We start from the raw sequence: 27,962 nt of genomic DNA on the forward strand, positions 1-27,962 counted from the left end.
TGAGCTGACCAAAGGTGCTGCTGTGTTCATCTGCCTTTGGGTGTTCAGAAAGAGTGTATTGCACTGCATACATMCTCATATGCATGCTCATGCAGTTTTTTGCTGAAGTTGACTAACTTCAGAGTTGAAGCAGAAAGTTGATTTTTTTTTTTGCTCTCATTTTAGCAAGTAAGAGAAGTGATAGAGACTTGATAGACTTTAGCAAGTAACAGAAGTGATAGGACTTGATAGAAACTGCAGGCTTTACAGAAATACTTGCTGGAAGGGCAAAAAGATAGAATGTTCAGTTTATGAAGATCTAGGCATGCTTAGGACAACTTTTTCTTTTAGAAAATGAAAAAAGTTGTCAAAGTGGCTACTTCAAACTAGATTTGGACTAATAGTGATGAGGTAGTTGAAAATTTGAAACTTAAATTTTGATGAAAATGATCATGAATTGATGGTATTCCTTCTGCTTGGGAAAGGAAGAAATGAAAACTATTGATTTTAAGTGGTATGCCTTTTATAAACTAAGGAAATTGGTAGACAGGAAATAGGATCTTTCCTAAAATGTAAGGGATATAAAACCTGTCAATTTCTGAAAGGGAAGTAACTCTGATGCAGGCAAACAGTAAGAGAATAGTAGAACAGTGTTAGGAATTCTTGAAATATTATTAATCAAAAAGAAATCCTATGAAAACTGGAAACAAAGACATCTATCTAGGGTTGCAACACAAATAAGCACAGCTAAGGTGAATAGTCAGGGAAGAGAAAAACAATTAAAAAAATACTGGAATAATTTATAGTGATTGGACTGAAGGGTGAAGTATAGAATCTATTTGATGAAAGTAAGTAAAATAAGTAAATACTGAAATCACTTTTTTGCTTTGATCCTCAGAAAAAGATAAATTGTATGCAAAAAAACTCCACCAATTCCCCACTGCCCCAGTACAAATGGAACAGAGTTGGAAGGAAATTTTGCATAAGCTGAAAAATGTTTAGATCCTTTTGGCTTAATGAATACCACTAGAAGTATGCAAATTCTGTGTTTTATGAATATCTGAACACTTTTTTCCTATAAACATGAGTGGCCTGTGCAGCCCATCTGTTGCTTGTGGGATTAATGGAAATAACCATTAGTGATGGTCCCAGGATTGTGGAAGTGAGCAAATACAGCTGTTGCCTTTCAAAGAGAGGGAAGAGGAAGACATTGGAATCAGTCAGGAATTAGATCAGTCAGGTTGACCTAAATAGCTGAAAAAAATGATAGAGCTAATAATTAACTAATAAATACATAGGTAAGCACCTAGGGGTAATGAGGTGGTAAATAGTAAATAAATTCTGTTGAGACCGTCTGATTTCCAGGTTAATTGGTGTTTGTTTAGAGGAAAGCAGATGATGTTGTGTAACTCACTTTTTAAAAAATGTTTCTTATGAAATTCTTAATAAACAAACTATGGGCATTAAGATGAAATTGCCATTTAGTAGGGATACGATTTTATGAAGAACTTTCCGTATATACTCAAAATTTCATTAACAGTAGTTAATCTTCACATTACTCTTTTGTGGATGGTAAGTAGTATTTCTCCAGTTCTCTACGGTCCACAACAACATAATGTGTAATAGAGTTAGATTTAAAACTTAGGAATTGTTTTATCCCAATCCCATACTTACTGTGCTAAAACAGCTTTTTTGGATGCCTAATATCCTAAACATATTAATATTTCTAAGAAGTGATATTTTTCTGAGCAGTTCCAAGGTATTTTTATAGACTAGTTCTTTTTAAAATATACTTATGATAGTGTTCCTGGAGTCGTCTAAGTGTGTAGTTTTTCTTGTTTGAATAATAGGCTAAAATGGCAGAAAATTTTACTGGAGCGCTGAACTGGGACTTGAATTTGTTTTATCTCCTTTTTCTGATACTGTTTTGCTTTGTGTATTATAAGAGACTTAAATTATTCTTAATTTTTCTTTTTTTTTCCAAATGTTTCTATGTCAACTGTGACATTTTCCTCAGTGTTTGCCTTGTTTATTTAAACTATAGTTTTCCCTGCAAAGTTTTTGCTTACTGTATAGATATGCAATTCATAGAATATTAGTTTATAGGCAATGTTAAATAAATATCATAGTATTGTAAATAGTTCCACTGATTTAATTCCATAAAATCATGCAGTTTGGTGTGGGTTTTTTTTTTCAGAATTAGGTTTGACGTTTTGTGCGAATAGAAAAGAGGTAAGGTAAAATGCTGCAAAATGTATTGTTAGAAAATGTAGTTTCCATTCTAACTGCTGCTTCTTTGTGTTAGTCCTATGTTTTTCTTTAAGATTTTATACTGGATAAATATATTCATAGCTCCTAGTAACTGGTGAAGATATAGATGCATCTTCTAATTTTCTTTCAGAAATGTGTCTTGTTAGGCCTTGAAAGCCTTTTGTAAGGAGATAGCTAATACTCTAATACATTTCACTTTGCTGAGACTGAAGGGAAATTAGATCATGTGGTATCAGCAATATTTTTATGCTAGTGGGATTAGCTATGTGAGTCTTTGCTCATATACGTTAATTTTGTCCATACTGGAGATTTGGAGTAACTTGCCCTTACACATGTTGTCAGAGAGCAGAGGGTAAAGGAGAGATTTGTTTTTTTTTCTTAGGTGGTGATTGAGAATTATGGATGTGTGTAGTTTTATGCAACCAATTTRTTTTGTGTATGTAAACACAGTGGGATTGTGAGTCTGTCTTGTTCAATATGCTGACTTAAAATCAGAGTTGTTACAAAATGGTCATCGAAGGAGAGAGAGATACTGTATTTTGTTTGTCCATAACTGAATAGTTATTTTTCCGTCAGATTTTGGGAGGAAGTTCTCAAAACTGAGCTTAGAGACTGTRTTAAAATTTTGGAATACTCAACTGTAACCTTCAATGTGAATTAAATCTTTACCTTTTATGGAGGAAGATGTGATTATAAACTCAGAAAGAGGCAAAAATCAGTCCTTTCTGGAGTCAGTTTATTGTGATAGAATTTAATTGGGGAGCAGCTGACAGGGAACAAAGTTTCTTTGGCCTGGGTTTTTTTTAGCCTGATTTGTGTAGAGTTTTTCTTAAACCTGTTTGGTTTAAAATTTTKGGTCTGACACAAACACACTGAATTTGCATTCCCCAAGCTCTATCTTGAAAGCAACGGATCATCTCAGTTTAGGCAGGGGCTGCCTGCTTCGCTAGTTTTCCTGCGAACATACGACTGGTCTGCTGTGAGGCTTCCTGGTGAGGTACTGCCCAGTGCGTCTGCCTCTCTCCYGCTCTTGGGCTGCTCCGCCGGCAGGGCTCCGGAGTGCTAGGGCAAGAGGAGATGTCTGAAGAGCTGCTTTTTTTTTTTTTTCCTAGGGGCTACTTATGCTTGGGTAAGGAGTCTTTAGACTGCATGCATACATATCTCTAGGCTCAGGAACCTGAGCTGGGCCATGGTTATTTTTATTTCCAAGAACGTTTTGGTTCTCTGCCTCGCATGTAATGTGGGGAGTGCCCATGATATGGCTGGGAGAACRCTCGTCTACTAAAGCGATGCAGCTGACTCTCAGCCTGCTCCCCAAGGGCCTCAAGAAAAGGCCTATGCGAATTGTTCTAAAAAATAACAAGCAGCCTTGGAGTGGTAGTTTGAATGCCTTTGCAATAAATTTACAGGTACTTTTGACTACCATATGTGTGTTTGKTTTTTTTTGACAAATACTTCAAAATTAAAATACTTTAGAAGTKACTATATTAGAACTTAGTGCTGAGCAACCCAAAAAAAATAGTTTTAGATCAGAAAAGTTTATTTTAAAATATTTATGCTTTTGTTTTGGTTTTAGCTACTTTATGTGATACTGGATTACAGCTTTTACAACAGATTGATGACCAATTTCTTTTGACAGAGGCTGTTATCTTTGCTTGAACGCTTTTTATGAGGAGGAGACTGCTTTAGGTGCGATAGATAGTTAGTGATTGCAGTTTGACCTAAGACTTGTCCTACCGTGTATTGTTCCTTTGTTATTCCTTTGGTTTATGTGTTCTGGCTCAGGAATAAATTAAGCTTCTTTCCAAAAAGTCAGTTTCATATGGGGGGGGGGCGTTTTCATGATGCATGCCTACCAGAGTTTGAGAGAGTTATACAGCCAAGCATCTGGCTAAATCCAGTAACTCTGAATAAATGTAATACATCTTTTTTTTTTTTTTTTTCCCCCTATACTGAGTCATCCAGTTGCACTGATGACAACCATTTGAGGTCAAACGTTTTGGTCTTAGCCTGCCTTAACATAAAAATGTGAACTGGCTGTGTGTTGGCACCAATGATGCTGGGCTAAGTCACTGTAGTAGGTAATACGTGTAAGGCGTAAACAAGCTGACTCTTTCAGGAATTTTGGAAATGAATGGAATTAGGTATATTATTTTCTGTATACAAATTGAAGAGTGGTTATCATACTTGYGTAATTCTGAACTTCTTAAATTGAAGTCTGGACTTTTTTGGTTTGGGAATGGAATTTGGACTGTATGTCCATTGAAATACCAATTGTAGACTAATGTATTCTCTTCTAGTGAATAGTTTCTTGAAATCTTCCTTTGAATATAAAATAAATGCTGTAGTTGGTCTGGCAGTCCTTGAATCTGGTTGACAGTGCTTGAATCAGTTAATCAARTTGCATAAATCAGAAATGGTTTATTAAACAGTTGTTTTGGTCCTTCAGCTCTGATAACTTGTCTGTGTGGCATGCCATATGAATGCTGGAAAGTCTCAACTGGAAAGCTAAATAGTGTGTTAACTTGCTTGCTAGTTTGGATGCATTGAATGCATTTTAGCACTGAAATCACACAAAGTAGAAATCAATGGTCAGTATTAACACCTAAACTCATTTATGAACATAAAATATTTTAGATTGAGAACATTCAGCATCCCTGTATTAGAGTACACTTTTCACTAAGCATCAAAGGTGCGACTCATGGTTTCAGATGGGAATTGGATGGAAGAACAGAAACTCAGTTCAGAAGGTTTACTTACAGACTTTAATTCCTCTGCCTTTAGCTGGTTTTCTAGGACTGGCTATTAAAAAAAAAAATCATTGTTTTACTTCTTGGAACTTCAGAGATGCTCCAGTTTCCTCATTAATGTAGAATGAATCTCTTGATACACTGAACATATGTGCCAAGTGAAATGGCACTTAAAACAGGACACGTGAATGAAAAATGTTAGGTGGTCATGCAAGTAGCCTTACGAATAGATCTGTGATGGAACTTGAAGCTGTTGTTTGGACTGTCTAAAAATTGAGGCTAAATACCTAACATTAGTGTGGGCTGTACCCTTAAATTTGGCTAGCTGCTGGCTAGCTGTGTTGGAGCTTGTAGTTTGTGGTTGCTTTCTGTGGCACAACATGGTAAGCGTGAAAATAGAACCCAATTTCAGTATGCTTTCTTGATGGATACCCTGTGGTAGACAGTGCAGCTTAGCACAGTAGGAATCTCCAATTAGCCTGTGTTTTTGTTTAGTTGGTTTTTTTTTGCCCTTTAGTGTTAGTAAGTTTTACAACCCCCTGTCTTTTAGCAAACACACTGTGTGATTTGTGTGGGATTGCTATTTTTAGAGGCTGGGTGAGATAAATGTCTAGAGAGCGTGCTTAAAGTGTCTCGGTTCCTACTTGGGCGTATCCAGGGCAGCCAGATACAAAGGTACTATAAAGCCAGGGAGAAGATACTTTTTTTTAAAGCTTTGCAATGTATTTAATTTTTACAAATAGTTAACATTTCATTCTTTCATCTGAAATAAACTTCTAATACTGCAATAACCTTTTATCAGACACTAATAATGATTCAGGGAAAAGCTACCAATATTGTCAAAGAACTGCCCCCCCCCCCTTTTTTTTTCCTTTCTAGTTTGTTTGGATCAGTGTATGCTATGATAGATTTCCAGTTGCTTTCTCATAATGTTGATTTGGTTTTGGTTTTGCTTTTTCTATAGGCAGATTTATTGGGGCTGAGCAAACATAGTTTGTTTGCCTTTAATATGTAGTCCAAGCTTCTGGAATTGACTACAAGCCGTGTCTTCATGTAGAGCGACAAGATTGAAGTAATGCTCAGTTGGAATCGGGTATTGCCCTGTTAGGAACACTGGGGAATAAACATTGAGGTGTATGTTTTATTGTGTGTCAAATATATCATGCGATGTCTTACTGTCCTTTCTTTTTGACTTTGTGGATTGGAGGTGCTCTACTTTGAGTAAATACTTCTAACATTTTCATCTTCAGCTTTTCAAAAGTATGGTGTTAAAATTTTTCAATTTTGTGTGGAAGCTGTGGTATCCRGAAGGCAAATAGACATACTTGCTGTGTGTGTGTACCTTGTATATAAATTGTGTATATATGAAGTAGGACTGATGCCATCAACTGGAATGTCTTTTTCAACTGTTCTGCTCATGGTAAATATTATCAAGTTGCCCAGAAGGAGTTTTAATAAAATATGGTTAATTATAGAAATGTTTTGAATACTTAATAATGGAAGGTGTAAGTTCACTATGTCTGTATTATATCTGCCCCTCATTCTTCACAATGGTGATAATAAAGCAGAATATTACCTAATTCTTTTGTGTAACTTTGGCAGACTTTTACCTTCACAAAAGCAATGTAGAACTTGTGAAAATTTCAGTAATTGTATTTCTGAAGCACTGTTTTGAAAAYTTTCTCTTTTCCTAGAGCAGAATCCTAGGTATCCAACAGCATAAGTACCTCAAAACTAGTATTGAGTAACTTTGTAAGTACCCATCACTTTAAGAAAACAGTTCTTCCTGATAGATTTATATACCTCCATTTTTTTCCTTAATTTTCATTATGTTTTTCCATTAATATGTTCTGGACTAGCTAAAATACGTAATGAAATGTTGCTGGTTTTTGAAAGGATGAGAAGAGCTTGATTTCACTGTACTGTATTTTCACAAGTAACTATATATGGGAAGCTGATCCATCATACAGCTTACTGAAATATTTCCAACAAAAGTTTAGTGAGAAAAGTCAATTCAATAAATAAACTTCAAACTCTTGGTAAGCTCTAATGTATTTAGCACTTTCAGCTTGTTTGCTTTCTGGGGCATCCTCCCCATTCCCATATTTCTAATCTCCCATATGTGGAATTAGGAGCTTCAGACTCTTGCTTTAATTAGTGTTTCCTTCATGGGTGTAGTGTAACAAGCTGGCTGATCCACAAATGAGACTTTGTTTGTGGATGGCCTCACAAGCTAACATAGAGCTGCTGATATTTGAAATGTTTCCTTGAATTGACAGTCACCTATAATTTCTATCTGTTTTTCTTGAAATGAAAATTTTCTGTATTGTGAAGTACCGTTCCAGAAAATCACTACTTTAAAATCCTCTGAACTGCTTTACCAGCTTCCCCTTCTTGGAGTTCAGAGTCTCTGGTTGACTGCTGGTGGAGGGCTGTTCTGCAGTAGTCCCCCATAGCTTCTCGTTTTTTCTCTAGTTTTGAATGCTTTTTCAGAACCTGTTTTTGAAATAAAATAGTATGCAGCATTTAACCAATGGTTCCACCCATGTTTCTGGGACTGCTCAAGACAGTAAAATTACGAACGTATATGTAGGTGAAGCTGCTTCTTTATGCCGATGATCCTCAGATTGCATCTGCTCACCAGCCCTTTCCCCAGTGTATTTTTGTTTCCTATGGTTCAGTGATTCAGCGATTTATAGGCAAAAATTCATGCCTCTTCAGTGTTAAAAATGAATCATAATTTCCTGTAATTTCACAGGATARCATAAAGCTATATTTGTGGCGTATAGCTTCAAGTGTAAAAACAGCAGGCTTTGTATTAAGTAATTTATAACCAAAGACGTATTCATAGTATATTATAATGTTGTGCTAGCATTATACTTCCGTGCCGTTACAGTCTGCTGTACCTTGAAATCTGTTGCTGCTGTTGCTCTTTAGTGCACCATAATTAAGTAGTTCCCTGACACAGCACCTCCTGGTTTTGGAAATAAAGCTAAATACAGTCCTTGGTATCTAGTGCAGTGTAGCTGCACTGGGACATAGAATTACTATATTCTTTCTTACCTGTGTATGAATTCAAATATAAGCTTGTGATTATTTTATATATTTGTATTACCTGGTATCTTCTCGTCAGGAGCTGCCCTATAAACAAAGGTGAAAATTTTGCAAGTTTCACTTTCATCTTAACCTGGAGGATATAATTGCAAATTCTRCTGAAGTGAAACTTACAGAATTAAACTGGACTTAGCCTATGACATTTAAGATAGAAGTCTGATTTTTGCTGTGTATATTGACCCAACTGGATCGATAACAAAATTGAGAAAGAATGCCATGTATTTTAATAGAAATGTRATGACTAAAGCAAAAATAAAACCACCTATGAAAAAATGGTGTCTGATTATAGCCTGAGCCTGCAAAAGGCATTCAAGCTTGTCAGAAATTGTTTCTGGAGATTTATTTAGGTAGGTGTACTTGTGTATGATTATATTTAAAAAAAATACTTAAATTTTAGACTCAGATTGTGTGTGTGCTTAATAGGCTGTCCCATGTAATGACAAATAGAGTCATACAGGAGTTGCTGTGAGGAACAGGAGCCAAGGAGCAACTACTAGGACACATGCTTTCTGTTCCTAAAGCTGAAGTATTTTTAACTATTGCTGATGTAGCGAACAGTCATTCTTCTCTTCCCGGACATGTACTGTTTGGCAGGTAGATAACTGACTCTGTGCCAGAAGCTGAAGAAAATCTGTGGGTGCTCTCAGATAAGCTACATGCAACCAGTATTCTGACAGCATGCCATGAAACAAAAAGATGTACTGAAGTCACAGTGAAATGAGACTTCACATTACTATCCTTTATACTATCCACCAGAYTTCACAGACTATCCTTTCCTTTTTCTTGGGCTAAGCATGCACAGGGATCCCAAAGGCTCTGTATCGAAAACATAGCCATACGCAGAGCAAGACAACTATTTAAATAGGGACAGTTTAGAACTGCTGGTGTGAGACACACAAAATAGAAATATGCCCTTGCTTATGGGAAAACAAAAAGCCAGGCTTTGCTGCTGCTTCTGTTTTCCAGCCTGGCAGCTTTTCTTGCCTTCCTTGCACAAATGCAGGGACTGTAATGTGTGCCTCTGTGCCTGCCCTTCCACAGTTCCAGCCTGTGGGCTCTTGTTTGCTTTTGCTCATGATCTGCTTTTGCTGTCCTTCGCTTCTCTTGCTTTTACCTGTGGAGAAAAGAGTCAAACTTGTTCTCAGTCACTCTTGAGTAAAAGCAGGTGTCCTTTTTCTTCCAGAGGATGTCACCAGCCCAGTGTGTAGATATTGTGATGATGAGCTAGCTGGGGAGTCTTAAATCCTGCTGCCCAGCTACAGTCATCTTAATAAATCTACCATCTGCAAAGGGTTGTGAACAAACAGAAGGTTATAGCCTCGGTCACGTGTGCGTTGGTGTCAAACTTAGTGCTTCACTGAAGGACAGGACTCTGAAGTCGTTGCTGTGCTTCACAGAGAGCAGCACTAATGTCATATTTCCTTTGTCTAATTTTGACAGGATGCATGCATTTGTAATTGAAGAAGTGAAAAAGCAAATAAGTAAAATAAGTGCAAATGTTTGCTGGAAGAATAGTAATAGAATTGCTGATACCAATGGAATTTAATGATCCACTGATTGATGATACTTAAATGGGCTAGAAAAAAAGGAAAACCCTAATCCTTCCTGCCTATTCTCCTAAGCTTGTGTTACAGTTTGATTGGGAAGTAACCCATCAATGCGTGTTACCTATGCAAAGAAGGTGAAAACTCCACTATTCAGCTGATTATAATGGGGCTATCTTAAAAAAGTGTGACCTTGATTGTGCCAGTTGCATTGTACTTCAGGCTTTCAAATTGCAAATCTTAGTGATTATATTCCAGCAGCGCTTTTAACAGCTCCTGGTTTGCCTGAACGTAATTTGTAGCTCTTGTATTATACTTTTCACTCATAAATTTTGCAGGCTGTCACATTGGTTGCGATCACAAAGACATTTGCTGTCTTTCTCAGCTAAAGTAGAATACTGGCTGTTCGTTATAAGTAAAACATGGATTTTTTTTTAACTTATCTAGACTGTTTAGAAATTAGTCTTCATGGGGGGAGTGATGGTCTTGTGAAAGCTGTAAAATATGAAAGTATGTTAAGTCAAGCCTGTTCTTCCAGCTGAACGGTATGGACAAGAATGTTCAGCATCTTTCTTTTAAATACATGTGATTAACATTTTACGGACATCTCCAGGAAATGGCTTAACTTAAGAATACAATCACTAAGAAACTGCAGGAGAAGAAAGAAGTGCATGTCAGTGTTTTGGTCCCTGCGGGGTGGCTCTGTGGGATTATTGCTGTTCCAAGTAGGTCCATCGCAGAGTATTACCAAATTGCTGGATCCCTTTACATGCTTTTTTGAGGACTGTTTTGCAGTTTTCAGAGTCCTGTGCTCGACAAAGATCTGTTTTAAAAATGACAGATAACCGTAGCTGCAGCTCTGCATTGTGGTTATGAGCAGTGCAGCTGCCTCCCAGGTGAGCTCCCTGTGGCACAGACCCTGGGAGGGGTGATGGCCATTGCTGTTCTTTCCATGACCTGCTGAAATGTGTCCAGGTACTTGGTAGGTTTGAAGAGCTTGTGACAGGAAGCGTCAGCCAGCTGTTGCCATTCTGATTTGACGCTTTATGTTTTTGTTCCTTGCACTCCATTATGCTCACTTGCGCTTCTTGAGCTCACTCTCGCCTCCCGCCCAAAATCATACTTTTAAAAACTAGCATTTGTGAGTCTAATTTTCAGGTAATCTCAGATCTTTGGTTTTTATTAACAGGATGAGAGCTGGTATGATATCACTGTTAACTATCTTAGTGCTGTAATACATTGATAAAAATGTATGGCATATTGCTATTTGATACAGCTTGTGTGTACAGTAGTGCTACTGTAGTAGTTCTGTGATTGTTATATCTAGTATTTTTGAGACAATTTAATGCCCTTCCAGAAGGCAGAACTGCAGCAGGGAATTATTTATTTTTGACCAGTTTAGAAGTCAAATGCTGATTGGGTAATAAAGATGGTAATATTGCCAGTCTCCCCCTGAACAGGGAGAAGAAGATGTATTAAATTGGAATCTTCTGTAGCAATATATCTGAAAATTCTGAGGCCCAAAGAATTCTAACTAAGATAGTAAATGAGTTACTTGTGAAGCAATTTGTATAATACAAACTACAGAGTGGTATCAGATGGTTTCTAGAACTCTTGAAATTTCTCAGGTTTTATCTTACTGGCATTACTGCCTCTTACTTGCAGAATGTTTTCTTGCAAAGCTTGCTTCCATTTCCTTGGAACGGAATGAGGAAAAAGACAAATTTGAAGTTTCTCATGTGAGAGTCCTGGAACATGTCTGATGTTGCAGACATAAACTGGAGAGGAAATAAAAAGCAATCTGTAGGGAATAAAGAAGAGTAAGGGAAATGAAGTCAATTGGAGGCAATAACAGATGTATTCTCCTCAGAAACATACCTCTATCTTGAAATGTATGTGAGATGTAGGTTAGGATCAAGTCTGGATGAATGAAGAGGCTAGATTGATGCAGGCACAAGATTCAAGATGTGAAATAAGGAAGAATATCTTTGGCTGATGAAATGGAGTGTAAAATTTGGGAAGATAAAGATGTGTTCCACTCCTTGGGAGTGAGAGGGAAGTGAAACCTGACAAACTGTTTAAGTGTTTTTATTTCCACAGGTGAACTTTTTTTTCTCTTCTAGAAGTGGGAACTTCCAAAATTTGGCTTGCTGCAATAGCATTCTCTTTTCTTGCATCATTTTTAACAGGTCGTGATAATGCGTGTGAGAAGACATCATACATGTTTCTGCGGAAAGAACTTCCTGTGCGACTAGCTAACACCATGAGAGAAGTCAATTTGTTGCCTGATAACCTCCTTAACAGGCCTTCAGTTGGGCTAGTACAGAGTTGGTAAGTAAAAAAGCAGATTAAGAAATTAGAGTAGAACTGACACTGTATATGTTGTTTTATTTGCAATTCAGATTTGTGAAAACAAACTTCAGCCAATTTTTTGACTTGAATTGTTTATAATGTATGTTTCTTGTCCAAATAAAATTTAATTTTTCTGTCTTATGTTAAGTAAATACTGTAATACAGATCTTAGAGAATACAATTCATAAGGTTATGTTTTGGATGAAAATGTAAAATTGTATTCCAGATGATCGGAATTATTCAGTAACTTCTACAGTTATCTTTTTTTTTTTTTAGTGTCCTTCCTGTCCTAGTCCCTTAACTTCTGACCATAGCTATTCTTTCTCTTTACTCTTCCTTTGTCAAGAATGCTGAAAGCATATTTAAGCCTTATCTAATCTTCTCATTGCTAAATCTGTAAAAATCTAACCTGGTACTCAGTGGAAGTTCATAGGATGTTCAGCATCTTTCTACATGGGAATAGCTGATCCACAGAATTTATGTTAAAGTTTCTTTGTGGTATGCAACAAACTTTCCTTGTGAATGCTAACCTAGTGACTAGGTCTGGGAGTTGCATGGGAGTTGCAGCTGATGTTGTAGGCTTTGTGTTCATTTCAGTTATGTCCCTTGAGGCAGGGAACTTAGTCTTGACTCTGTGCTAACTGTTGGGTTTGGTCTTGCATTTGTCAAACTTCAGACCTAGAAAGTGTCAATTAGGGTATTCAATATTGTGTGGTTTGGTTCAGATATGTTTGCGTATGAGATGTAATGCTAGCAGTCTTGATGACCACTTCAAACATAGTGATTAAGTGCTTCAAATAAATGTATATGCAATGGAGCCACACAATAGCAATCACTTTGTGGTGAAGTGGCAGCCTACGGGGACTGAACACTTGTAGGTGTCTGATGTTACTGGAAGCTGTTACGCCAAATAGAAAAGAGAGTGGATAATATTCAAGCCTTTTATGCTGTTCTGGTATGGGTGATTTGTGAAGGTATCTTTAGTGAAATATAGATAGATAAATAAAGGAAAGGAAATCATTTCTCTGCATTGACTTTAGACCATAGTACTTTTGATCCAAATAGATGTTCTGTGGTATATTCTTGCATCCCACTAATACAGAGTCAGGCAACATGGAGATTACTTCTGGCAAAGGAAGCAAATTGGTGGTTAGAATGGATGTTCCATTTGAGGATCCATGAGATTAATTTTATGCCTATAAAATATATGCCTGATTAAAAAAAATCTCTCTTGAGCATATTGGAATATGTAATGACTTGTCCAAATTGTGTATTTTTATATGATAGTGAGATATGAAGTATCACAATTACTGTAAGTAGTCTTTCATTAAATGGACCAGCATATCAGGTGGTCATCAGCATCTCCAGTATGATAAGTTCAAATGAACATCCAGTCTAAAAACAGAAGTTTGAAGTCAAGATGTTTGTTGTAGTGTTTCTCTGATTTTATTTCTCAGTTAAATAACAGTTTTTGTGGAAATGAGTATCTTTACTGAAATTATGTAAAAAAAAAACATTCATGATCCCATATCAGAAGTCCAAAAATAACTGTAGTGTTTTGTTTTCCTGATTACAGATGTGGACTTTAAAAAGCTTATTCCTTTTGTTAGTTTAGATTTTTTAAATTATTTTTTTAAATAAAAAACAGAAAAACCCTAGAAGGACCAGATTTATTAGAACCTGATAAAACTGTCAAGAGCAGAATTCTTTTTTTTTTCTTCTAAATTGTAAGGCCTGCTGTTGCACATTTACCAGTAATGAATCTTTGGCAAAACTTATTATACCAGCTAGCTTTTTCTTTTTTAACAGTTGTCCTATAACTTCAGTCCCAATGACCTTGAGTATTGGGCAGGTATGATGATAGCAACTGTTGAAGCACATTTGTAATTGTTTTTGAGTCTACTTTTTAGACATATCTAGAGAGAGATTCCTGAACTTTATGCAGTAGAACCTCAATATGAATTTAGTTGTTTGTCTTGTAAATTGAGGATACCTTTGCTTGAAGCAGTGGTTGTTTCATGCGTTAGGAAAGATTTTACAGATCAGATCTCAGTCTTGAAACTTCATTTTTACTATAAAACATAGATTGCAGAAGCTTGACATCTTATTAATATGCAAACCTAAACTTAATGTGCATTTGCCACAAGTGAGCAAAGACATCTTGTAATGTGTTGTTCACTTTAATCTGTTTACTTGCTAATTTCAAGTAATTTGTCTAGTTACCAGCATAATTACGATTTATTTACAGTACCATACTGCACTAGGACTAGGATATTTTCCCATCAGTCCTCTGGCTGGCCACTCTGTATCATCATGCATTGCATGAATTTCAGAGCCTGTCACAGGTCCCTTGAGAAGCAGCCTCCTCCTGGCATTTCTGAGAATCTGTTCCTTGCTGCAGGCACAAGCTCCTTGTGGTGGTGCTATAGGCACTTTGCTTCCTGTACTGCACTCCCTGACTGCACTGTGCTGCGTGACAGGAGGTTTTTCCAGCTGATTGCTCTTGCAAAAGGTGCAGTCTTTGCCTCCYTCTGCTCTGGTGTGCCTGATGTGAAGCAGTGAGGGTAAGGGTAACAGCTGGCCTTCCTCTGTGCTACTCAGCTACACTCTTCTGAGCAAAGCCAGAGTTACCAACACTGTGAACTGAAAGTGTTTTGCATTTCAGTCTGCGCAGAACTAAGGCATTAACTGTGTCCCAGTTTAAAGTTTATAACTTGCTGTACGTATGTTCTGCATGAAGCAGCAAGGGAAGGAAGGAAGTGGATCAAAGTAATAGTGCAGTTTTTATGCACTCTAGCTGTGAACTGCAGTGATTTCAAATAATAGATCAACAACCAGCATGTTAGAAATCAAGAACTTATTTTTATTTTTCAAAACTAATGGCCATCCTCACAGTTCTAAAGAAGTGGCCCTTGCTAGGCCAGCTTTGAGAGGACACTTGAAGGTAGAATTCTGAACATGTGGCAGAACTACATATTAAATGATGTCATCACTAATGTCATATGGAAAAAATTGTTACATTAAACCTCGGAATGGATAAGGTCAGACTTTATAAAATGTTAAAAGTGATAGTATGAGAGTTGCGCAAAATGCAAATCAGTCATAYCAAGATTGTGTTACCATGGAGATATGTTTAATTTTTTTAATGCTTTTTAGTTTCTAAAGGAAAATCTTAGTGAAATATCTTTACTTTTTCATTACGTGTATCTTGCATGAGTAATGAAAAACTGAAGAAAAAAGGTCGTAGAAAATTTGGAGTTGACATTATGGCCATTTACACTAATTTCATGTAAAAAATGTGCTATACTGAAAGCATTTCACTTAGGTTAACTTCTTGTTAGTCTTCTATGTTATAGTAATTAACAAAAGAATGAGTGCTTGAAGCCAAGACTGCTTTCCCAAGTAATTGTGGTGTACTATGTTAAAAAAAAAAAAAAGAACATCAAAAGACAATGGATTTGAAGGGCATAGGCTTTGATTTCTGCTTTTGATGACTCACTGCAAATAGCAAAATGTAACTGATTTCTTCCATTTCTACTGTTTTTCTGTAGGTCTGTGTCCTGTATGCATTTAATAGTAGTACAGCAAATCACTGGTCTCATTTATTCTAGCTGACTAGTAAATTACATGTAAGTGTTTTAAACATCGCCAGGTGTTGCTTTTCAGTGCTTGGTGAATCTTGTAGTTATCACGTTCAGTTATTCACATCTTCCCTGTAGTTTTAAATCAAAAGAAAATTCAAGGAAATAAATGAATGAAAGGGGACTGATAACACACACGCGCACTATTACAGGAGAGAATTACACTGCTGACTAGTGCTCTTTTCATTAAGCAGATCCTCCTGTAGCTTGTTAAGACAATGTTGTGAATTATTTATTACAGTTCAAAGTTATAAATTTCCTTTTAAATAAGATTTTACTCCTTTTCTTTAATTTTGAGGTGTTTTTGTTAGGGAGATAAATCTTGTAAGCAGTTTGAAAAACTAAATCACAACAGAGTAAAAGAAAAAGATACACAGYATTTGCAGCTCTAGGTTTTATTTAGAGACCTGGGTTAATACAAAAGCTACATACAAAACCCCCAGTTGGGTGATACATAATAGCAAGCATCAGATGATAGTGGCTTAGATTTGAGTTAAGGTTACTTGTTTCCAGCTTCATTCAGTCAAAAGGATTGAAAGAAATGGTAAGAGTGATAGAGGAAATTTGAATGACTTAAATTTGGTTAAGGAAAAAAAMCTTTTCTTTGGGCTGGTCTTTAACTCACTGATCACAGTGCTTGTGCTAATGAACTACAAACTTGACTTCTAAAGTAATATAGATTTACTCTAGAATCAGAGACATCTTTGAGATACTGTTGCTAATGTTATATAAAGCAAAAGCGTTGCCTAGTTTCTGTAGCTTCTCCATCACCACAGAAACTAAACAAAATAGCATAATCTACTCATAAATGTCCTTAGTTAGAGCATTTAGTTTACATAACTTTTCTTTCAGAAACTTTCAGTTTCTCATTGATTGGTGCTATACACTGGGCCTGCAGCATAATRACTTCAGAAGCTGTTCTGCCTGCAGGTTGCACTGAAGCATGGTTACCATGTTTGGCTGCTGCTTTCTGGTTGAGACCTGCTTCAGTCTTTTTCTGACCCAATTTTCTGCAGTTTTATGGACAATGTCTTCCTCCATTAGATGGGAGAAACGCTTGGCTTGCCGCTGCTTGGTACGCTAGTAAAAGTGCTGATTCTTTAGTACAGGATTAGTGACACAGTTGATTATTCTAGGGTTAGCAGTTTTAGGATTGATGTCCCAGTAAGCAAACAGAGTATACAAATTTCAGTACAACATACCAGTAATAGCGGACAACTAAATTAAAATAACATAAAAATCAGGTATCAGCTACATTTAATGCCAGAAATATTCATTGCTTTGTTATCCTGAGATGAGCATTGGATTACCAGTGTTCCAAGATCTCTAGTAGGATGTTTCTRGTAAGAAACATCTGCTGTGTTGCTTTGTAAGTGTGGTGGTTTTCCTGGATCTTCAGAAACAAGGCTTTCTTATTTCTGTATGATGACAACCAAGGGTCCGCAGCCCCATGATAATGTGCTCTGGCTTAGCTGTGATCAGAGAAATTGTCAACTCTCTCATGGCACAGATTTCTGAATTTTCTTGGAGAACTGAATTTGGAATCCTGGATATTCTAAGAGGCTGAAAACTGTTGTTGCCATTATGAAGATGACAGCGTGGACTAACATGTAGAAGGATATGTGGAGGGAAATAAAGACAGGATAAGGAAAAGAAATAAAAAGCTTCCATGAAACAGGGAGAGCAGCAACAGAAATTAAAGCTAGAAGGGAARAGATTTCAAACCAGGAGGAAGTTCTGAAAGGATAAAGAAGGAATGGAAGGACAGTGTCTGACAAACTTGCTGACGCATACAGCATTTGGTTCTTTATATAACATGAGATGCACTTTACAGTGTAGAGGAAACTTGTGACAGTTCCAGATGTTCCTCTTGGCAYGTGTTGTGCTCTGCTTTCAGTAGAGAACCTCACAGCGTTTTGGCCAGCTAACTGGTTCAGGCTGTGACAACTGCATTGGGTTTTGACACATTTGCATGTCCACAGAAGCTTCTGTTGTCATTTCTCCTGAAAAGATGCAGGTTTGTAGTGCTGAAACAACTCTGCAAATCTAATAAAAATGTACTAAGTGARGATTATTTGGGAGATTCCTTTCAAAACCATACTCCTAGTTTTGATTTGGAAATTGAAATGCTCGTGTAGACACAGTCATTAAGTGCCAAGAGATCTACCTGTATTTGAGGACTAGAATAAGACTCCTTCACAGAAATCAGGTATTTGCTGGATGAATTGTTTTTCTCTTTAGAATCAAAGAAGCATGTTGCCGATTTTCCTTTATAACACATAGAAACAAATTTAAGATGGTAAATATTTATTTAACTAAAAAGGAATGTTGTAGCCCTGGAGACTTTAGATTTCTTGTTTGGTTTATTACAGCCCATGGCCTGAGGAAACTAGTCAAACCTGACAGTGTGAATTTCTTGACTGTTTCAAGTTTATGTGGCTTTTTTTTGCCCTCCCCCCTATTCCTAACTGTATTTGCAAGAAGAGGACACTCCCTTTTCTCTGGCTATCCAGAAAAAGTCCAGAAAGTCAGCTTGGTCTCGAGACAAATACGGATTACATGACTTGATTTCCCCCCCCACACACACACACACACATTCATTTTATTGAGAGAGTTTTAGGTAAGGAAGTTGTTTATGGAAGAAACAGTGAAGGAGGTAATGAAAACTCATTGCTGAGAGTCAAAAATTCACTAGAGACTGTGAAAGAGCAATGTTTGTCCCTCACTGGCTGCAGCAAGATTGGGCACAGCAATGAGTCTTCAGCATTCCTTCTGCATTAGATTGCCTAGTTTGGCAAGAAATCAAAGTTATCTGAAATGTTTGCTTTTACAGCACCAGATTGAGGCCTTAAAGTACCACAGTGAACCCGCCCCCCCATCTTTCCATCCAGCCGCTTTTCCATCTTTCATTTTGGAGTTCCATTACCGATTGCTTGATGATGTGTTTTGCTGACTGTCAATGTTAGGCCTTTTTTCCATCCATTACCCTTGATTGACTTGACTGACCTTGAATCGTCTTGAGGATGATGATGTTGAAGGAAAGGTACTTCTTCAAAACAAGGAGTGAGAATGCTCACACCAGAAGATTTATACTGGGTGTTCAGAGAGKGAAGCTGCTGTTTTCTCTTGAGAATTATTAAAAGGGAGGTGTATGCAAGGATTCGTTTTTAAAGGAGATTCGTTTTCATTCCTTCGTTTGCAAAGCCAGCTGCCAACTGATTCTGCCCCTACCTCTCCCATCTTTCGCGTCATATATATTGTCCCTGTATAGTTGAATTGTGTGCATTTCTTAAGTCTCTGCATGCTTTCTCCTTTCTGTTAAAGAGTTCTCTTTGGAAAGACTATTTTATTGTCTTTAAAATTGCTAAATATTGCACTTTTCAGGAACAGGTATGTGGTGGATGGTGGGCTGTGGCTCCATGTAGTCACTGCTTGTTCCCTGAAGCCACCTTGGACAATTTTGTGAATTCGTGGAAGGATGGTGCAATGGTTCTAAGCTGTTGCTAGTCTTCTAGCTTTGCAAGAGACTAAGTTTTAAAATATGCAGTACTAAAGACCTCAGCTACTTCCCAAGCTTGTAACTGACAAATAACCTTTGAAGCACTTCAGTAAACCTTTGCAACAGTTGCAGTAGGATTAAAACAGGAGGAGGAAAGCTAATATTGCCATACTCTAGCCTAGGAAAAGCTCATCTCCATTGCAGTCATTCTGGACCATTCCAGATGCTTTTCACGATTTCTATAGAAACTTCCTTTTCCTGGTACTTTTCTGCCTAATAAACTTGTTTTCAAAGTGGACTTGTGCTCTGCTGGGAGAGTTTTCAAGTTTTCAACATTTGCAGAACAGGTCTTAGTTCTGCATGTTTCCTGTCTTAAGTCTTCATCACTTATGATTGTGACCATCTCAGTTTCGTGTTCTTTCCTTCCCTTACCTTCAGCAGTGCTGATCCAGATTAATAATCCTGGCAGTACTTAAAAATTCTGGCTCCATTTCATACCTTACTTCAAATGTTGGTGCACTTCACTGGTAAAAATTTTCTTAACAATTTGTTAGCACTTCTCCCAGAGTATTCTCTGCTTCTTGCTTATTTACATAAATTGCTGTTTCCTATGTAGATGCGGAGAGCTGTAGTTAAAACCTCTAAAAAGTTTAAGGATGGTTGGGGTTTTWTGTTTGGAAAGTCTGTAACATGGGTCTCCTGTCAAAGTACTGAAGGTTGGTGAAGTTGGGTAAGAGTTATGGTGTGTTCCTACTAGATTCTCTTTAACCCCCTTGTATAATGATCCTTACTTTGGAAGAACTGTTTTGTTCATCAAAGGAAACCTGTTCCTTTCCCCGTGTGTAATATACATTGTAATTGTGACTAAACTCTGGCATTCAGCTTAAGCAGGTGGTAGTAGGTGTGGGTTACCCAGGAGCAAAGGAAGGGCAAAAGGGAGAAGAATGACATTTCCTCCTTCTTACAGTGTTGAAACTTTACCTCTTGTTTTATGCTTGTGGTTGATAATTTGTGTGAGTTACTTCAAGAAATGGGGCCAAATTCTGTAATCTTTAAGGCTACATCAGTACTGCTAAATGTGCCTGCTTCACGGTGTGATAGTGGACTATGGGCCAAGTGGTGTGCAGTGGTGGCATTTATAGTGGTGTTGGGCCAGTTTTCTCCAGAGCAGGCTGGCCATGTTTATGTGAAGGGATGCTTTGTCCTAGGTCTCCTTTGGGTCCTGCTTGATACCTCTGTAGCTCTGAGCCTCAGTTATTATTTTACATGTGCTGAATATGTGAACTAAGAAGAACTATGTTACCTTAGAGCATTGTTTTTGTGAAACTGAGGGTAGTACAATATGTCCTGAGTGACATATAGTGTGAGGAGTTACAGGAGTCTTCGAAGGGGCGTAGTTTCATGGGATACTGTTGTAGGACCTGCTTGATACATACAGCCTTGTTCACACTACTTCTTGGGGGCGTTCCTTGGAGTTCACTTGCTTCAGAGCTCTATCTGAGGATTTTGGAAGGAAAGTTAGATAACTGCATGAAGAATGTAGGATCAAACTAATGTTTTGTAAAAGTGGATGACTAGGAAATCAAGATCTGGGGATGAACTAAGTTACCTGAAATTACAGACCTAGCTGAAGAGGAGGAATGCTCCTATTAACTGTAGATTAATTTGAATGGCAGTTTTGTGAAGTGTGGACCATAGTCACACATACTGCTTTTTAGCTCTGTATAATATATCGTAGTTGCTTTCCTTCCCTTTGTAGTGCCCCATTTCATTTTAGCCTTTGCAGAGAACTCTACTGTGCTTTCCTTATTTCAGACAAAGTTGTAGTCTTCATGTTTAAAAGTTTCAAAAGTAATTTAGATGTAAGTATTCTAATTTCAACCCTTTCTGTATCATCTTTGCTTATTTCAGGTACATGCAGAGCTTCCTTGAGCTTTTAGAATATGAAAATAAAAGTCCTGAGGATCCTCATGTTTTGGATGAGTGAGTAATTGGTTTTCCTATGACAGTTTATTTTCAAATAATAATCTATTTCAAAATCATTTTTTTTTCTTTTGGAGGTTTTTGTTTTGAGGGTTTTTTTGGTACCATAGCATAGCAGTGATCTTATTTGCAAGATAAAATTCATGCAAAGACCAAAATTGTGAACTAGAGCTGAGTATGGGAAATCAAAATGTATTTACACAATATATGTTGCACATATAGAGTCTAGTAAATGAAGAAATAACACGAAATATTTTCTCTGAGGCTATATTAAAAAGACTATGTGCATGCAAGAATAAACTCATATAGCAAATATTAAGACTAAGATGTCATTTTAGTATTTATTGAGCTCAGTAGCCTGTTTTATGTAATGTGTATTAGCATATTAATATTATGAAATTTTAAATTGAAAGTATGGAATGTATCAATAATTCTTTATCTAAAAGCTTTTTTCATGGATTTCATTTACTGGCATTCAGCTACCTCATTAAATATGATTGCTTATGCTTTGAGATGAAAGGAAATCTGAACAAATCGTCAGCAATAACTTCTTATAAAATTGCCATCAGAATATTTCTTTGAAATTTTTACAGACAAAACAAACTCAGAAGAATGTTTTAAGTGAAAACAGGTGCATCACTGTGCGTATGTGTGTATCTATCTATCTATCTATATGCATGTATCAGAGTAACAGCAAAATAAAAGTATACAATCTATTCTTGCCTTCTACCATACAACAGTCAACTGTTTCAGGTGATTAGTTTTTGCAGATTTTTTGTTTTGTTGCTTAGTTTTCCTAGGGCAATTTGTCTTTTAAACTTGAATTCTCTTGTAGGCTCTGGAAACTGTCTGACAGAACAGGCGCAGTGCTTGACGATAATGTTAATAAAATGTTTTGCAGTCCAGTAAATGCTCTGTGCAAGATGTGACCTGTGTTGTGCAAAGATGATACTTTGTCTTCATCCTGTTAGCTTAGTGTAACTGAAAATCAGTGTCAGCTTCAGATTCATTAACTAGCATGTTGTGTTAGCTGTGGTATGAGTTTTGTTAGGTAGTGTGTTTGAGACTATATACTCTTGGATGTGGGAATATTCTCAGAGTTATTTTCACTTTATTTATTTTTTTTTTTAAGTGCAATGTACATGCAGGAGAAAATCAAGTGCAGAAAATCCAGGTTACCAAAGTGACAGGATTGCAGGAGGAGACACAAGGATTTAGGCTGAGTGAGTCAGCTGTAGTTGGGAAAGTAACTATTTTCTCAGTGAGAGTCCTAAGCTGGTATGCAGTTTTGAGTGCTACCTGTTAAAGAGCTAAAATGCAAATGGATGGTACTGGGGAAAAGGATCAAGAGTTAAGGGTGTGAAGAATTCCACTCCTGAGAAAAGTTGAAGGGATTTGTTTGGACTAGCAAAGAGGAGATTGAAGGGACTCTGGAAATCAGGTTTTATAGAAAATACACTGTAATAAAGCATGATCAGTTGCTCTACATGAAGGAAAAAAGAATTATAAAATAGTTGATGTTTTTTATTAAAGTTGAAATTGAGTAAATCAAAGATTAGTGAGAACAAATTGAAACAGATTGTCAGAGGCTGTAGAGCATCCTGTATTAAAAGCATTCAAGAATAGATTAGACATCTTTTTGTGATGTTAATGGACATGCTTATTCTGTAATGGATGAATTAGATGATCTCTTTCACCATTTCTAGCTGTTACTTTCTGTGACTTTGTATTCACAGCGTGTTTGCTGATGGGATTTTTTGTTTGTGACTAGGTTAGCAATAGGATTTCTTACTATTTAACTTAAAATAACATTTTGAATGTGATTAAGTTACCAAAACTTAAATGTTAATTGCCCTTTGAGATGATGTATGCTGCCTTAGATATCTACGGGAGCCTAGCAAATGTCACACAAGTCTTACGAAACCTATAATATTCTGAATGTGCAACTTGAGGCAAGGTGTTATGAAGCTTCTACTACGATTTGTGTTCCGTATTTAGGTAACTAAATTTCAACTTTTTGTAGGCTTCGGATACTTAGGGTAAATCAAAATATGTTTTAAAAATGCTTGATATTTTACAAAGTTTCCATGGGGACCTGTTTTTGGAGTCTGTTCATGGCTGCCAGATATGTTATTTGGCTTTGTCATATGGACAAGGGGCATTCTTGATACTGTTTTACTGTAATATAAAATTTTGTTTGAGATGCTCTGAATTAGTATAATGTACGAAATATTTATTCGTTCAGAATAATTGTCAAAATCTTTGAAATCTTGCAATTGTAGTATTATATAGCTTTATAATTAAAGATGTTAGGATCTTCTTGCTACCTGCTAAGATAAATTCCAGCTAGGGACTCGGACAGTGAAAAGAGACAAAACCCAAATTATCTGATTAAAGATCAAATTTATCCTTACTAACAATATAGGCTAGGCTACCTAAGATTAGAAAGACAGATTAATTTTTCTGCTCTTGCATGTCAACTTTTCCTAACATTCTGAAGGCTATGCTACTTAATTAAATCTTGAGCTTTAATTAGCAATTATTTCAATATTCTCGGCAAACTGAGTTTTTTAAAATTGCTCTTAACTGTGTCCCTATTTCAGTTGTAATAAGCCAACAGAATAAAGCTTAAAAAAATTACTCAACGGCTGTACCAGCATTTCATATTGCAGGTATCTAGCCCTATTCTACTTTTATATCTTTGCGATCAGAGAAATACTGTTAACTCTACTAGTTAATGAACTACTTACCAATGGGGGAAAAAGAAAAGTTCAGAAAGTTCAGTTATGTTTACATAATATTTTCCTGTTCTTTTGTAATTCCATGCATCATTGATTTCAGAATTTGACCCATTATCTGCAACTTCATGTGTAGTGTTTTTAGTGATGTACAAATAGCAATAGCATTTCTCTTCACCAGATCAGTTTGTTTAGAGAAGGACTTGTGGAAGTTCACACTGTGAAGTGTGCCCACTCCTTTGAACCAGAGCCTTACTTATCCTGACGGTATCTGTGGTACGTATCTCTTAGTGTACCAGGTATATCGTGATGTATAAAGAGGGATTGGAGCCTGCTCCATTTCTTGATTCTTCTCAGCTGGAGTTGTCTTCCTGTGCTGAAATGTAGCTTCTAGGTTCAGATTACAGAAAAGCTGCTAGACCCAGACCTGCCTCCTTGGGGCTCTAGACATCACGTTGCCCATCCTTGTTAGTGCCCTGTGTGGTATCAGGTGACTTGTGCATTTCATGGTATTCTCATCTCTAGTTCCTTTCACTTAATTAGTATTGGAAAACCTGAGACTGCCCTGGATAAAAGGTTCTTCTGCTCCAACAGCTTTTGGTTGGTGAATGTGGTGTCCACTTCAGGCTCTCAAAATCGTGAAGACCTCTAGAGTTGATTTTTCCATCTGTCTGTCTTTCATAATGCAGTGAGCACCCTGTTGGTCTTCTGGTCAGCTGAGGTGGACCTCAGCTTCTTTTACTGACAGTCAAATTAGCAACATTTCAAGCACGAAAAGAAGCCAAAACCATTTTGTAAAGAGACTTGATATCCACGGATGCACTGTGCCTCAGTTCTATCATTGCTGTTGTCTACTAAGAAACAAGAATAGTCTGGTGTCACCAGTATCATTGTATTCAGAGACACATGTCCAGTAGTCCTGTTGCGTTCCAGTTTTTCAATGTCAGTCACATGATGACTTGAGTATTGTCGTTGGTATGAATCTTTACAATGCAGATACTTAGCTGCTTCAAGTACCTGCCAACAGCTAGGTACTTGAACTCATTTTCAACTCATTTTTTCAAAGTAGAATTGTTTTGAAGTTTTTTTAGTGCCAGATTGAGGGATTTTTAATTCCTTGGTAAACCCTAACATTTCCTAAAGAGCTCTGAAAGTTTTCCAGTTGTCCTTTAAAAGAGGGCCTGTGTGTTGTCTCTTTGGCTGGCTGCTCAGCCAGGAACAAGGCCAGGGTGGATGCTTGGGGCTCAGACATGACTTTCCAGTAGTTGGAACATTTTGTTCCTCTGTCCTCCTCTGCTCCCACTGCTTGTTTCTTTATGCCATCCTTGTGGGTGTGTATAAAAATGTCCTCTGACTACTTGTGCCGCGTGTCTGCTTGTCCAGGGAGCCCATTCAGATATTGTAAGAATTCAGAGTGGTCTTCCTGAGGAGAACATTTTCCATATCAGTGTTCTGGGATTATGGATGTTGTCCATGTACTGGCATAGCTGTCTGTGAAACCATGCAGTAAAGTGGATTGGAAATTGATTTGGCTGAAAAACAGCTGTATTAGTCCCTGATTTATTGCACCACGTGGCTTACAAAAAAGCAGCAGTGCCAGCACACTGGAGGGGTATCAGCTGAGGGTGAACGAATGCTGATACCAAAAAATTGCTAGCCCAATTGATGTCTGCTCTGAGTGCATGAATTCGAGGACATCTGTTCATTCCAAAATATGCTGCCTTTTCATGTACACTGGGCAAAATCCTTAAAAGGGACTTCCTGTCACAGTATTTTTGTGATGCAAAGGTTTAGAGGTACTTCAGTTTCTTTATTATGGTTGTTCTGCTGCTTAGTGAACTGTACGCTGCTGACGTGCTGTTCCGTTGTCAGGTCAGTGTTCCTGTCAGTYGTATGGGCATGTGGCAACAGCTCAAAAGCAACTGTGTTTTTGATAGCATGAGTATCTTTGAGCTGTAGAGTAGCCTGGTAGGAAGCTTTTCACGCTTCTGTCAGGCGGGGTGATGACAGGAGTRTTAAGGTAGGGTGCTGACATTCGGTAATGCGTGTTACCTGGCGGGAGGGAGGTGGTGGAATTTTCCTGTGGTGTCAATACAGGTGCTGATAAAGAGGAAGAAATTGTTTTTCAAAAACTGAAGGTTTTGTAAAATGTGTTGTTCATGAGTACATTCAAACCTAGCTTACCTCACCTCCTGTACCTGTGAGTTTCTTTGCTGATTTTTGTCTTTCTCCTACTATGTTCTTTCCTGGTGTGTGTGACAGATCAGGGTATGTGTGTGAAATATTACATTTTAGAACTCTTATAATGCTTTTTAATATTACTTTTAAAGTAACTATACTTTCTAGTAGAGCAGTCTTTCAGAGTGTGAACTTGTGTCTGTCTGCCTGGTGTTTCTCACTTCTTAAAAACAAAACAAGAAACAAAACAAACCTCATGTACACAACCCCAAAACAAACAAAAAAACACATTGCAGAGATATTGCATTTAAAATGAGATTTTTGATTGTCTGTCATCTTTTTCTATTTCTTCAGATAATATTTTCCATAAAATGGATCTAGAAAAAATTCATTTGCCTGTGTATTGAAAAAATGTTTTTGTCTCCTTTTCTTGTACTGTGATAGATCAAAACAGAATAATACATACAGTCATTAGGAAGTTAAATAGTAACCTGTGTTGTGACATTCATCAATTGTCTTTACAGAAATCTATGGGCTTAATTTATTTAATAGCTATGCTGATGTCTCAAATGTTCTTTTGTTAATACAGAACACACTGAAGCTCATTCAACTAAAATAGCTTCATATTAATAATTTCTCATCTGTCAAACTGCATTATTTATTCATTGTGGTTTTGTAAATACAACACAGAATTTTGAAAAGTCAAAGTTAAGTTAGATAAAATTTTCACAACTCTCCCAGAGCTGATTTTTCTCAGCCAGTCCCGTGAGAATATTTTGAAGATTCCTTGATGCGTTCTTCCACAATATGGGTACAACTAAAAGCTTCAGATGCCTTTTTGGGTGTGCATGGGGGTGGGGAAGAGGGGGAAAAGAAGGGCAAGATTAAGGGTACATATTTAGTTCTGACTTCTGCCTCACCACTGCATAATGTGCATGTATACTTTCATGCGTTTGGTCCTTTAAAAGCATCTAGTTCATAGAAACTTTTGAGTGAAGTCAGTCATCTTTTGGAAGCAGAACAGGAAGCTGTCATATCCCTGGAATACTGAGGAATTCCTTTACTGGGGGGATTTGCGCTTGTTTGAACTTGAGCTATAACTTGCTGCTCTGTGGCAGGTACACGTCCTAGGCCTTTGCTTGCCCGTCTGGCATGCTCTGGGCCTTGAAGCACTTTGATGGCAGGATGTCAGAGAAGAGCTTGCCCTCTTGGAACGTGTAAGCACAGTAATGTATATGCTGTAGGTAGTGGAGCTATTTAAAAACAAAAAGCAAAGGTGACAGCAAGTAAGTCAGTAGGCAGTGCTATTAGTTACTGGGTTTTAGCTGTTATGATTGGCAGTATTGCTTCTCAGCTCTATTTAAGCTATTTTAGCTTAAACAGAGCTGAGATTCTCTGAAACAGAGAAAAAGCTCGAGTACAGCTTTTTGTCTAGAAAGCTAACGTTACTGCCACTGGTGAGTCTGCAAACCTTCCAGTTGAGAGAAGTGGCTGAATGCCCCAACTGGGCTCAGGGGCAGATGGAAGTCTCCCTGGGTTGAACATACCATAGTGTATCTTGACCTCTGTACTATTGAATAAAAGGTTTGTTTTGAAGAATTTATTTTTAAGYGGAGTGTGGTCATTGATATGAAACATTAAAAAAACATTGATAGCGGAGAAAATAGTTTTGGTTGCTCCTCTGCAACCAAAACTATTTTGTCRTTCTCAGTTGTGAGAGAGAGATATGAAAACTGTTGAAACCTGTGTCCTTATCATATAACTCTTGGGTCTGAGTGGCTACAGATCACACAGAATCAAGACTTAATAAACATACAAAGAGTCTACAAAMCTTTTTAAGCATTAAAATGGTTTATGATGTCCTGTCAGCAAGACTGATAAGGAGACAAAAAAACAGTCTGTCTGTACTCTGC

At 37.2% G+C, this 27,962-nt stretch overlaps 1 protein-coding gene across 1 annotated transcript in view; it reads left to right on the forward strand.

Annotated features, from left to right (window-relative positions):
• The first annotated feature begins 11,851 nt into the window (after positions 1–11,851).
• Positions 11,852–27,962, forward strand: part of PDK3 (pyruvate dehydrogenase kinase 3) — a 35,251-nt gene continuing 19,140 nt past the window's right edge. Inside the window, exons 1-2 of the mRNA XM_085302081.1 lie at positions 11,852–11,989; positions 21,062–21,133. Of these exons, the coding sequence (XP_085158207.1) occupies positions 11,880–11,989; positions 21,062–21,133 (182 nt within the window). The 5' untranslated portion in view covers positions 11,852–11,879. The remainder of the gene's footprint in view (positions 11,990–21,061; positions 21,134–27,962) is intronic.

Source organism: Rhea americana, unplaced genomic scaffold (genome assembly GCF_003343005.1).
Source record: "Rhea americana isolate MKP2758 unplaced genomic scaffold, rheAme1 scaffold_184, whole genome shotgun sequence".
Lineage (NCBI taxonomy): Eukaryota > Metazoa > Chordata > Aves > Rheiformes > Rheidae > Rhea > Rhea americana.